This window comes from Cavenderia fasciculata (assembly GCF_000203815.1).
Source record: "Cavenderia fasciculata unplaced genomic scaffold Scf_Dfasci-G-o-33e01.r1-3, whole genome shotgun sequence".
In the NCBI taxonomy this organism is placed as follows: domain Eukaryota; phylum Evosea; class Eumycetozoa; order Acytosteliales; family Cavenderiaceae; genus Cavenderia; species Cavenderia fasciculata.
In genome coordinates, this window is record NW_004457734.1 from 535,310 (window position 1) to 547,585 (window position 12,276).

At 34.1% G+C, this 12,276-nt stretch overlaps 4 protein-coding genes across 4 annotated transcripts; all 4 read right to left on the reverse strand.

Annotated features, from left to right (window-relative positions):
• Nucleotides 1-439: 439 nt before the first annotated feature.
• Nucleotides 440-5,052, reverse strand: DFA_04435 (uncharacterized protein; the record flags this gene model as incomplete). Its single annotated transcript, XM_004360111.1, has 9 exons — nt 440-896; nt 1,390-1,976; nt 2,033-2,200; nt 2,286-2,369; nt 2,469-2,507; nt 2,621-3,257; nt 3,699-3,865; nt 3,955-4,206; nt 4,402-5,052. The coding sequence occupies 9 exons, from the start codon at nt 5,050-5,052 to the stop codon at nt 440-442; spliced, it is 3,042 nt and encodes a 1,013-aa protein (XP_004360168.1).
• Nucleotides 5,053-5,116: 64 nt separating this feature from the next.
• Nucleotides 5,117-7,444, reverse strand: DFA_04436 (uncharacterized protein; the record flags this gene model as incomplete). Its single annotated transcript, XM_004360112.1, has 5 exons — nt 5,117-5,440; nt 5,553-6,392; nt 6,472-6,555; nt 6,679-6,717; nt 6,806-7,444. 5 exons carry the CDS (start codon nt 7,442-7,444, stop codon nt 5,117-5,119), a joined length of 1,926 nt encoding a protein of 641 aa, XP_004360169.1.
• A 159-nt stretch (nt 7,445-7,603) lies between these two features.
• Nucleotides 7,604-9,846, reverse strand: DFA_04437 (uncharacterized protein; the record flags this gene model as incomplete). The annotated part of the gene is made up of 6 exons (XM_004360113.1): nt 7,604-7,897; nt 7,969-8,808; nt 8,882-8,948; nt 9,035-9,084; nt 9,163-9,590; nt 9,720-9,846. 6 exons carry the CDS (start codon nt 9,844-9,846, stop codon nt 7,604-7,606), a joined length of 1,806 nt encoding a protein of 601 aa, XP_004360170.1.
• Nucleotides 9,847-9,999: 153 nt separating this feature from the next.
• DFA_04438 (uncharacterized protein) lies at nt 10,000-12,226 on the reverse strand (the record flags this gene model as incomplete). Its single annotated transcript, XM_004360114.1, has 5 exons — nt 10,000-10,338; nt 10,436-11,191; nt 11,265-11,348; nt 11,431-11,469; nt 11,546-12,226. The coding sequence occupies 5 exons, from the start codon at nt 12,224-12,226 to the stop codon at nt 10,000-10,002; spliced, it is 1,899 nt and encodes a 632-aa protein (XP_004360171.1).
• Nucleotides 12,227-12,276: the final 50 nt, after the last annotated feature.

Sequence of the window (12,276 nt, forward strand, 5' to 3'; positions counted from 1 at the left end):
AAAAAGAGGTAACTTGATAATATCTCTTCCTTTTAATGATCGTCGGTTGTGACTTGCACTATTATCACCTACATGATTGAATATCAATTGTCTGATATATCGATCTAAATATACACAACTACTCGAGAATCATTTAAAACAACTGATGATCAATAATAATTATAACAACAAATGAAAGATTGGTATATATTTTGACCAATAACAACAAGATAAAAAAAAATTAGGAAGAGTAGGAGTACCGCCAACAAATTGTGGGAGTATCAACTTGACAATATCATAGTGTCCTTTCATTGATGCAGTTAGTAGTAGTTCTTCATCACATTGCTCATTTCTGACATTGATTAGAAATGATGCTATTTCCAGTAATCCTCTATCACAAGCAGTCTGAATAGCTGATCTAGTACATCCTTCACTTCGATGCACAAATGATAAAGTCATCCTAGTCTTCATCGACTTGACATCTCTTGATGAGATATCCCAATATCTCTTGATTTCTTATTTGATGGTTTTTGCTGTTGTATCCTTTCAAGTACGCCCAATTAACGTCATTGTGAAACCATTTCAATAGTTGTTCGAGTGTATCCAATGTTGCATTACGATGACAGCAGTATTGACTAATCACTCTACTCTTTCTTTCGGGTAGTAGTAGTTTCTGATCGTCGTCTTTACTACTATCATCTTTAGGTAGATAATGACAAACAAACTCCCAAGACATCGCATACTTTGATATCATTTTAAGACGAGGTAAATTGATGATATCTCTTCCTTTTAATGATCGTCGTTGTGGTTGTTTAGCAGTACTATCTTTATCTTCATCTTCATCATCATCATCATTTTTATCTTCTTTTGGATACAATCGATTTGATATATCACCTACATGATTGAATATCAAATGTCTGATATGTATATCTAAACACAGAATGAAATGTGGTGACGGTGGTGTTCGTTGTTGGTGTAGTCGTCATTATTATTACTTCTTTCTTGTCAATGCATTCTTTGTTGCACCTTTATTAATATTAAAATGTAAATCAACTTTTTCAAGTACAGGAATTTATTCTTTTTTTTAAGCTTGAATATTATTATTGGGATTGTTTTAAATGATTCTCGAGTAGTTGAGTAACTTCGAAATGGTCTTGTATTAAATTTTCTTGCATTTGATTTATGACTCTTTGAATTGATTCTATTCCAGTAGGTGTACCTGTGAATTGTGGGAGCATCAACTTGACTAGATCATAGTGTCCTCTGATCGATGCAGTTAGTAGTGCATCATGATTGCATTGCTCATTTCTGACATTGACTAGAAATGATGCTATTTCCAGTAATCCTTTTTCACAGGTAGACTGAATAGCTGCTCTACTACATCCTTCACTTCGATGCTCTGAAAGGTACTTTACAATTTCAATGTGTCCATTTCGAGCGGCCCCATCCATAGCACCGGTTGTTGCACCTTCACTACGGTGCTCATTGAGGTACTTTACAACTTCAATGTGACCATTTTCAGCGGCCCAATCCATAGCATTGGCTGTTGCACCTTCACTACGATGTTGATGAAGAAACTGCACAATTTCAATATGACCGTTTCGAGCAGCCCTATCCATAGCATCAGTAGTTGCACCTTCAGTCCTGTTGAAATGAAGAAATTGTACAGTTTCAATGTGACCATTTTCAGCAGCCCAATTCATAGCCGAGGTTGTTGCACCTTCTGTTCTATGCTCTTGAAGATACTTTACCACTTCAATGTGACCGTTTCCAGCGGCCCCATCCAAAGCATCAGTAGTTGCACCTTCACTGCGATGCTCATTGAGGTACTTTACGATTTCAATGTGACCTTCTTCAGAGGCCCAATTCATAGCATCGGTTGTTGCACCTTCTGTTCTGTGCTCTGAAAGGTACTTTACAACTTCAAAGTGACCCTCACCAGCGGCCCAATCCATAGCAGAGTCAGAGCATCCTTCTTGACGATGTTCATGTAGGAACTTTAAAATAATTGGGTTATTAAATATCATATATATATGATTCTGTATCAACATACTTTAACAATATCTAAATGTCCATTTTCAGCAGCCCAATCCATAGCATCGGTTGTTGCACCTTCACTACGATTGAAATGAAGATACTTGACGATATGTATGAATCCTTTTTGAGCTGCTAGATCCATAGAATCCTTGGTGCATCCTTCTTGACGATGTTCATGTAGGAACTATAAAATAATATGAGAATGGGAAATGGGAAAGCTAAGTGGGTGAGTTATTAATTATTATTATTATTATTTTGGAATTACATACTTGAACAATCTCTAAATAACCTTTCTTTGCAGCCCAATCCATAGCATTGGTTGTTGCACCTTCAGTTCTATTAAAATGAAGAAACTATTATTATTATAAAGATGATATGTCAATATTATAATATTTGTTAATATTGACAAATTTGTTATAAACCAACTCTACTCTACTACTACTACTACATACCTTTACAATCTCCAAATTACCATTTCTCGCGGCTTCATCCTATCATAATGATCGTTGATGAATAATAAAAAGAGAGAGAGAGAAAGAGAATTAATTAAATATTTCTTTCTTTTTTTCAAAGGTCATTTTTGAATTCAATTGCATTTACTTACTATTGCCTTTGTACTACAACCTTCAGCTCCATTCTCGTGTAAATACTTTACAATGTCAATGAATCCGTTACTAGAGGCAAAAACAATTGCTTTGGGATTGCTCTTTACAGCACTTTGCATCAACTTGACAGATGAAAGATACCCGTATAGACATGCCACCTTCATTGCACCAATAATGAAAATGTCATCCTTGTCTCCATCAGCTTGACATCTCTTGATTAGATACTCTAATATCTCTTGGCTTGTTATTTGATTGCTATTTCTTATCAAGTACACCCAATCAATGTCATCTCTAGACCATTCTAGTAGATGATTGAGTGTATCCAATGTTGCATTACGATGACAGCAGTATCGAGTGATAACTCTTTTTCTTCTTTCAGGTAGTAGTTTCTTATATCCTTCGTTACTACTACTACTACTACTACAATCATCTTTTGGTAGATAATGACAAACAAAGTACCAAGGCATTGCATAGATTGATATCATTCCAAGAAGAGGTAATTTGATGATATCTCTTCCTTTTAATGATCGTTGTTGTCTACCACCACTACCATCTTTACTACTTTTATCATTTGGATACAATAGATTTGATATATCACCTACATGATTGAATATCAAGTGTCTGATATATGTATATCTAAACACAGAATAAAATGTGGTGGTAGTTGTATTCATTATCGTAGCTTGCGTATCGTGTTATTTATTATTAGTATTAGTATTTTCGAGCTTTTTTTGGGTGCACAAATAAGAATAATTGTTTTTTTTAAACAATTGATAAATAAATCATTCTATTTATTAATATAAATGAAACATGTATTATTATTTTAAATAGTCCTGTTGAAATATTGATTGATTAAATTGGAAAACATCTTTATCTTGTTGTTGTTGTTGTTATAATTATTGGTGATCTTTCATCATCTATAGTTGTTTTAAATGATTCTCGAGTAGTTGTGTGATTTCAAAATGGTTTTGTCTGCGATTCAAAAGTTGTATTTCTTTCATTCGATTTATGACTCTTTGAATTGATTCTATTCCCTTATTAGTAGGAGTACCGCCAACAAATTGTGGGAGTATCAACTTGACAATATCATAGTGTCCTCTAATTGATGCAGTTAGTAGTAGTTCTTCATCACATTTCTCATTTCTGACATTGATTAGAAATGATGCTATTTCCAGTAATCCTTTTTCACAAACAGACTGAATAGCTGATCTAGTACATCCCTCACTTCGATTAAAATGTAAATACTATAGCAATAAAATAATATTAAATAAATAAATGATCAATCAATAATTAATGTGATTTGTTATTATTATTATATATACTTGCGACATACTTTAACAATTTCAATGTGACCGTTCCGAGCTGCTCCATTCATAGCACTTGTTGATGCACCTTCACTACGATGCTCTGAAAGGAACTTTACCACTTCAATGTGACCTTCTTCAGATGCCCAATCCAAAGCATCGGGTGTTGCACCCTCTATTCTGTGCTCGTGAAGGAACTTGACAATGTCCAAGTGATTATTTTGAGCTGCTAGATCCATAGCATTAACCGTGCATCCTTCTTGACGATATTCATGTAGGAACTTTAAAATAATAATAACAGAGAAATGGGAAATTAGTTGTGGATTTTTAATATTATCAACCAAGGTACCAAGTCTACATACCTTTACAACCTCCAAATGACCATGTCTCGCAGCTTCATCCCTACAATTGATTGTTGAAGAGAGAATTAATTAATTAAATTATTTCTTTTTAATTCTATTCATTTGTAAACTTACCATTGCATCTTTGATGCCTCCACCTTCAGTTCTATTCTCATGTAAATACTTTACAATGTCAATGAATCCGTTACTAGAGGCAATGACAATTGCTTCATAATAAGTCTTTACAATATTTTTCTTGATCAACTTGATAGATGAAAGATACCCGTATGTGCATGCCACCATCATTGCAGTAATAAGAAAACCATCCTTGTCTCCATCAGCTTGGCATCTATTGATTAGATACTCCAATATCTCTTGATTTCTTATATCAATGATATTTTCTGTCAAGTACACCCAATCAAAGTCATCTTGAGACCATTCCAATAGATGTTCAAGTGTATCCAATGTTGCATTGGGATGATGACAGTATTGACTAATCACTCTTTTTCTCCTTTTGTTTGTTTTCTGATCTCTTTCGCTACTATTACTACTATCATCTTTAGATAGATAATGACTTATAAAGTGCCAAGGCATTGCATAGATTGATATCATTCCAAGATGTGGTAATTTGATGATATCTCTTCCTTTTAATGATAGTCGTTGACTACCAGCATCATCATAACTATCTTTTGATATATCACCGATATGATTGAATATCAATTGTCTGATATATGTATATCTAAATACAGAATAAAATGATGTGGTGGTAGTTGTAGTAATCATCATTATTATTATTATGAATATTATTAGTTTTTTAAAATAAATAGTATTTTGTAAATGTTTTTTTTAGTTATCTTTTTTGTTGTGGTTGATCATCTTGAATCTGGTTTAAATGATTCTCGAGTAGTTGGATGATTTCAAAATGGTCTTGTACTTTTTTCATTCTATTTATGACTCTTTTAATTGATTCTATTCCAGTGGTATCTGTGAATTGTGTGAGCATCAACTTGACAATATCATAGTGTCCTTTCATTGATGCAGTGTGTAGTAGTTCTTCATCACATTTCTCATTTCTGACATTGATTAGAAATGATGCTATTTCCAGTAATCCTTTTTCACAAACAGACTTAATACCTGCTCTACTACGTCCTTCACTTCGATTAAAATGTAAATACTAATAATAAAAATACAACAATAAATAAATCAATAAACAGGGTTTGATCCAAATCAATAATTAATAAATAATGTGATTTTGGTTTGTTTTTTTTGTTTTATATACTACATACTTGGACAATTTTAATGTGACCATTTCGAGCAGCCCGATCCATAGCATAGGTAGTTGCACCTTCACTACGATGCTCGGAAAGGTATCTAACAATTTCAATGTGGCCGTTTTCAGCTGCCCAATCGATAGCATTGGTTGTTGCACCTTCACTACTATGCTCAGAAAGGTATCTAACAATTTCAAAGTGGCCGTTTCCAGCTGCACGGACTATAGCACTTTTTGTTCCACCTTCTGTTCTGTGCTCAGAAAGGTACTTTACAATTTCAATGTGACCCTTTTCAGCGGCCCAATCCATAGCATAGGTTGTTGCACCTTCGCTACGATTGAAATGAAGGTACTTTACAATTTCAATGTGTCCTTTTCGAGCTGCCAAATCCATAGCATCGGTTGTTGCACCTTCACTACTATGCTTTTCAAGGTACTTGAAAGTTTCAATATGGCCATTTCGAGCGGCCCCATCCATAGCATCGGTAGTTGCACCCTCACTACTATGCTCTGAAAGGTACTTTACAATTTCAATGTGACCATTTCGAGCGGCCCCATCCATAGCATCGGTAGTTGCACCCTCACTACTATGCTCAGAAAGGTATCTAACAATTTCAATATGACCGTTTTCAGCTGCCCAATCGATAGCATCAGTTGATGAACCTTCTGTCCTGTGCTCTGAAAGGAACTTTACCACATCAATGTAGCCTTTCTTTGCAGCCTTATCAATAGCATTAGTAGTTGCACCTTCAGTCCTGTTGAAATGAAGATACTTTACGATATCAATGTGTCCTTTTTTAGCTGCTACATCCATAGCATATTCAGTGCATCCTTCTTGACGATGTTCATGTAGGAACTAGAAACGGGAAATTAGTGGCTGAATAATAAATAATAATTATATTAATTATATTAATTATAATTTTGGAATTACATACTTGAACAACCTCTAAATAACCTTTCTTTGCGGCACCATCCATAGCAACGGTTGTTGCACCTTCAGTTCTATTAAAATGAAGAAACTGTATATGTTATTATAGTTTGAAAAAAAGATAATAAATTGTTAATAAATTGTGACAAATCAAAGACAAAGTTGTTCTACTCTAACCCTAACCCTAACAATACTTGCAAACTCTACTACATACCTTTACAACTTCTAAATGACCATGTCTTGCAGCTTCATCCTACACGTTGAACGTTGATGAATAACAAGAGAATTAATTATTATTTCTTTTTTTTTTTGTCATCGTACAATCCAAATTGATTACTTACCATTGCCTCAATAATATGATCTCCACCTTCAGTTCTATTCTCATGTAAATACTTTACAATGTCAATGAATCCCTTGTTAGAGGCAATGACAATTGCTTGGTAGTAACTCTTTACAATACTTTTCTTGATCAACTTGATAGATGAAAGATAGCCGTATGTGCATGCCACCTTCATTGCACAAATGAGAAAGTCTCTGCAACCATCAGCTGGCAATCCCTTGATTAGATATTCCAATACCTCTTGATTTCTTATTTCATTTCTATTTCTATTTCTATTTTCTTTCAAGTACGCCCAATCAATGTCATCTCTAGACCATTCCAATAGATAAACTAGTGTATCCAATGTTGCATTGGGATGATGGCAGTATTGAGTGATTACTCTTTTTCTTCTTTCGGGTAGTATCTTCTGATATCTGTCGTTACTACTACTACTATGTAGATAGTGTCTAACGAACTCCCAAGGCATTGCATACTTTGATATCATTCCAAGAAGAGGTAGTTTAATGATATCTCTTCCTACTAATGATCGTCTTCCTAGTCTACCAAATTGATTTGATATCACACCTACATGATTAAATATCAAATGTCTAATATATTTAACTCTAAAGATAGAATGAAAGGTGGTTGAAGTAGTAGTCATTATTATTATTACTAGTTTGTTGTAGAAAAAAAACTCAATATACTTTTTCAAGGGCCCTTGGTTGGGTCTTATTTTATTATTATTAATATTATTATGTTTTCTACTATTTAAATAAATCATGATGCATCAATGTTGATTACTTTGATCTTTGAAGATGATTTAAATTTGTAAATGATTCTCGAGTAGTTGAGTGACTTCAAAATGGTCGTGTATTTCTTTCATTCGATTTATAACTCTTTTAATTGATTCTATTCCAGTGGTACCAACAAATTGTGGGAGTATCAACTTGACAATATCATAGTGTCCTTTGGTTGATGCAGTTTGTAGTATATCTTCATTGCATTGCTCACTTCTGACATTGATTAGAAATGATACTAACTCGAGTGATCCATTGATGCAAGCAGACTGAATAGCTGCTTGAGTACACCCTTCACTTCGATTAAAGTGTAAATACTAATAAATAAATAAATGTTTGATATGATTAATAATGTGATTTTTGTTTGTTTTTTTTATATACTACATACTTGGACAATTTCGATTTGATTAAATTTGGTTGCCCAATCCATAGCTTGGGTAGTTGCACCTTCAGTACGATGTTCGGAAAGGTATTTAACAATTTCAATGTGACCATTACGAGCAGCCCAATCCAAAGCGTCGGTAGTTGCACCTTCACTACGATGCTCGGAAAGGAACTTTACGACATCCATACGGCCATATCTAGCAGCCCAATCGAGAGCATCAGTTGAGCAACCCTCAGTCCTGTTGAAATGAAGATATTCTATCACATTCATGTGACCACCTATAGCTGTCATATCCATACCATAGATTGATGCACCTTCACTACGATGCTCAGAAAGGTACTGTACAACATCAATGTGACCATTTCCAGCTGCTCCATCCATAGCATTAGTTGATGCACCTTCAGTTCTGTTGAAATGAAGATACTTTAATATTTCAATGAAACCATATTCAGCGGCACGATCCATAGCTGCGTATGTCGCACCTTCACTACGATGCTCGGAAAGGTATCTAACAATTTCAAAGTGACCGTTCATTGATGCTTCATTGATGGCATCAATTGTTGCACCTTCTGTTCTATGTTCGTGAAGGAACTTGACGATATCCAAGTGATTATTTTCAGCAGCCTTATCCATAGCATTAGTAGTTGCACCCTCTGTTCTATTGAAATGTAGAAACCTTACAATGTCAATGAATCCATTATTAGCAGCCCAATCCATAGCATTAGTAGTTGCACCCTCTGTTCTGTTGAAATGAAGATACTTTACGATATCAATGTATCCTTTTTTAGCTGCTAGATCAAGAGTATACTCAGTGCATCCTTCTTGACGATGTTCATGTAGGAACTTTAAATGTAATGAATAAATGGAAATTAGTGGGTGAGTTATCAATTATTAATATTTTGGAATTACAACATACTTGAGCAATCTCTAAATAACCTTTCTTTGCGGCACCATCCATAGCCCATTTTGTTGCACCTTCAGTTCTATTAAAATGAAGAAACTGTATATGTTATTTTTGAAAAAGATAGGATACATATTGTTAATATTGACAAATTTGTTATAATATTACATACTACTTACCTTTACAATATCTAAATGGCCATGTCTTGCAGCTTCATCCTACAATTGATCGTTGATAAGAGAGAGAATTAATTAAATATTTCTTGTTATGTCTTTTTTAATTTAATCATTGCTTACTATCGCTTCTTTTGTGCCTCCTCCACCTTCAGTTCTATTCTCATGTAAATACTTTACAATGTCAATGAACCCCCTACTAGAAGCAATGACAATTGCTTGGTAGTAACTCTTTACAATACTTTTCTTGATCAACTTGACTGATGAAAGAAAACCATTTGTGCAAGCCACCTTCATTGCACTGATGAGAAAATGATCTTTGTCCTCATCGACTTGACATCTATTGATTAGATACTCCAATATCTCTTGATTTCTTAGTACATTGATATTTCCTGTCAAGTACACCCAATCAATGTCATCTTGACACCATTCCAATAGATGATTGAGTGTATCCAATGTTGCATTGGGATGAAGACAGTATTGAGTGATCACTCTTTTTCTTCTTTTGATTTGGACCTGATCTCTGTCGTTACTACTACTACTACAATCATCTTTTGGTAGATAATGACAAACAAACTACCAAGGCATCGCATACATTGATATCATTCCAAAAAGAGGCAATTTGATGATATCTCTTCCCACTGATGATCGTCGTTGTCTACCACCACTATCATCTTTACATTTATCATCTTTTTGATACAATCGATTTGATATGTCACCTACATGATTGAATATCAATTGTCTGATATATGTAGATTTGAAGATACAATGAAATGTAGTTGTGGTTGTAGTTGATGTGTTGGTCATTATTATTTCTTTTTTTTTTTTGTGTCAGAAGAATGAACAATAAAGTGAGGGAGAGGAACATATGATTTAATTAATAAAACAAATTAAATTAATTAAATTGATCATTGCAAGTAGTATAATATTATGTGTTATTATTTTAATTAAGATTACTATTTAATTTATCTTTTTGAAGTTTGTTATTTGTTTTAAATGATTCTCGAGTAGTTGAGTGATTTCAAAATGGTCTTGTATTTCTTTCATTTGATTTATGACACTTTTAATTGATTCTATTCCAGTGGTACCAACAAATTGTGGGAGTATCAACTTGACAATATCATAGTGTCCTTTGGTTGATGCAGTTTGTAGTAGTTTTTCATCACATTTCTCCTTTCTGACATTGAGTAGAAATGATACTATTTCCAGATATCCTCCTTCACAGGCATACTGAATAGGGCTTTTCCTACAAGTTTTATAAATAGTAGTCCATCCTTTACAGCCATTAAAATGTAAATACTAATAGTAATAAATAAATAAATAAATAAATAAATAAATAAATAATAAAATTCAATAATATGATGAATGCAACATGTTGTTGTTGTTGTATACATACTTTAACAATTTCAAAGTGACCATTTCGAGTTGCATAACCCATAGCATCTGTTGTTCCATATTCAGTACGATGCTCGGAAAGGAATCGTAGAATTTCAATGTGACCATTTTGAGCAGCCTCATCGATAGCATTGGTTGTTGCACCTTCACTACGATGCTCATGAAGATACTTTACCACTTCAATGTGGCCCTCACTAGCTGCCTCATCCATAGCATTGGTTGTTGCACCTTCATCGCGATGCTCATGAAGGAACTTTATCATTTCAATGTCGTTATTTGAGGCTGCCCAATCCATAGCATCGGCAGTTGCACCTTCGGTTCTATTGAAATGTAGAAACTTTACAATGTCAATGAATCCATTATTAGCAGCCCAATCCATAGCATCGGTTGTTGCACCTTCACTACGATTGAAATGAAGGTACTTTACAATGTCAATGTGGCCACGTTCAGCTGCCGAATCCATAGCATCGGTTGTTGCTCCTTCACTACGACACTCTGAAAGGAACTTTACAATTTCAATATGACCATTTCCAGCTGCTTGATTCATAGCATTGGTTGTTGCACCTTCAGTTCTGTGCTTATGCAGATACCTCACTACATCAATGTGCCCGTTTCCAGCTGCATCATTCATAGCTCTCTTTGATACACGCTCACCACGATGCTTACAAAGGTACTTTACTACATCCAAGTGTCCTTTTCCAGATGCCATATACACTGCAGCTTGAGTACATCCTTCATGGCGATGTTCATCTAAGAACTAAAGTTAATTAGGTGGGATGGTTGTTAATATTATTATTGATAAATAACATTCTCATTGGATGTTTACATACTTGAACAATCTCTAAATGACCATTCTTTGCTGCACCATCCAAAGCTTTTGTTGAACAACCTTCAGTTCTATTAAAATGAAGAAACTATTATTTTATATTGTTAATTGAATAATTGACGTTTGATTGTTACATAACTCTAACCCTAACCCCCCTACCTACTACTTACCTTTACAATCTCCAAATGACCATGTCTTGCTGCTTCATCCTAGATAATGATTAAAGAGAGAAAGAGAGAGAGAATAAATTCAACTATTTCTTTTTTTTGAATTGCATTTACTTACCATTGCCTTTATAATGTAATCTCCACCTTCAGCTCCATTCTCGTGTAAATACTTTACAATGTCAATGAATCCGTTACTAGAGGCAAAAACAATTGCTTTGGGATTGCTCTTTACAGCACTTTGCATCAACTTGACTGATGAAAGATACCCGTATTGACATGCTACCTTTATTGCACCAATAATGAAAATGTCATCCTTGTCTCTATCAACTTGACATCTCTTGATTAGATATTCCAATATCTCTTGATTGGTTATACTCTTTTTATTTCCTTTCAAGTACACCCAATCAATGTCATCTCTAGACCATTTCAATAGACGCTCGAGTGTATCCAATGTTGCATTGGGATGATGACAATATTGAGTGACTAATCTTTTTCTTCTTTTGGGTAGTAATTTCTGATCGTCGTCATCTTTAGGTAGATAATGACAAACAAACCCCCAAGGCATCGCAAACTTTGATATCATTCCAAAAAGAGGTAACCTGATGATATTTCTTCCTTTTAATGATCGTTGGCTACCATCATATCTACCACTTTCATCGTCATCATCATCACTTTCATATATACTACTTTTATATTCTTTTGGGTACAATAGATTTGATATATCACCTACATGATCGAATATCAATTGTCTAATGTATTGAGCTCTAAAGATAGAATGAAATGTCGTCGTAATAGTCATTATTATTATTACTATTTGTAAAAACAAAATAATGATACTAAAAATACTAG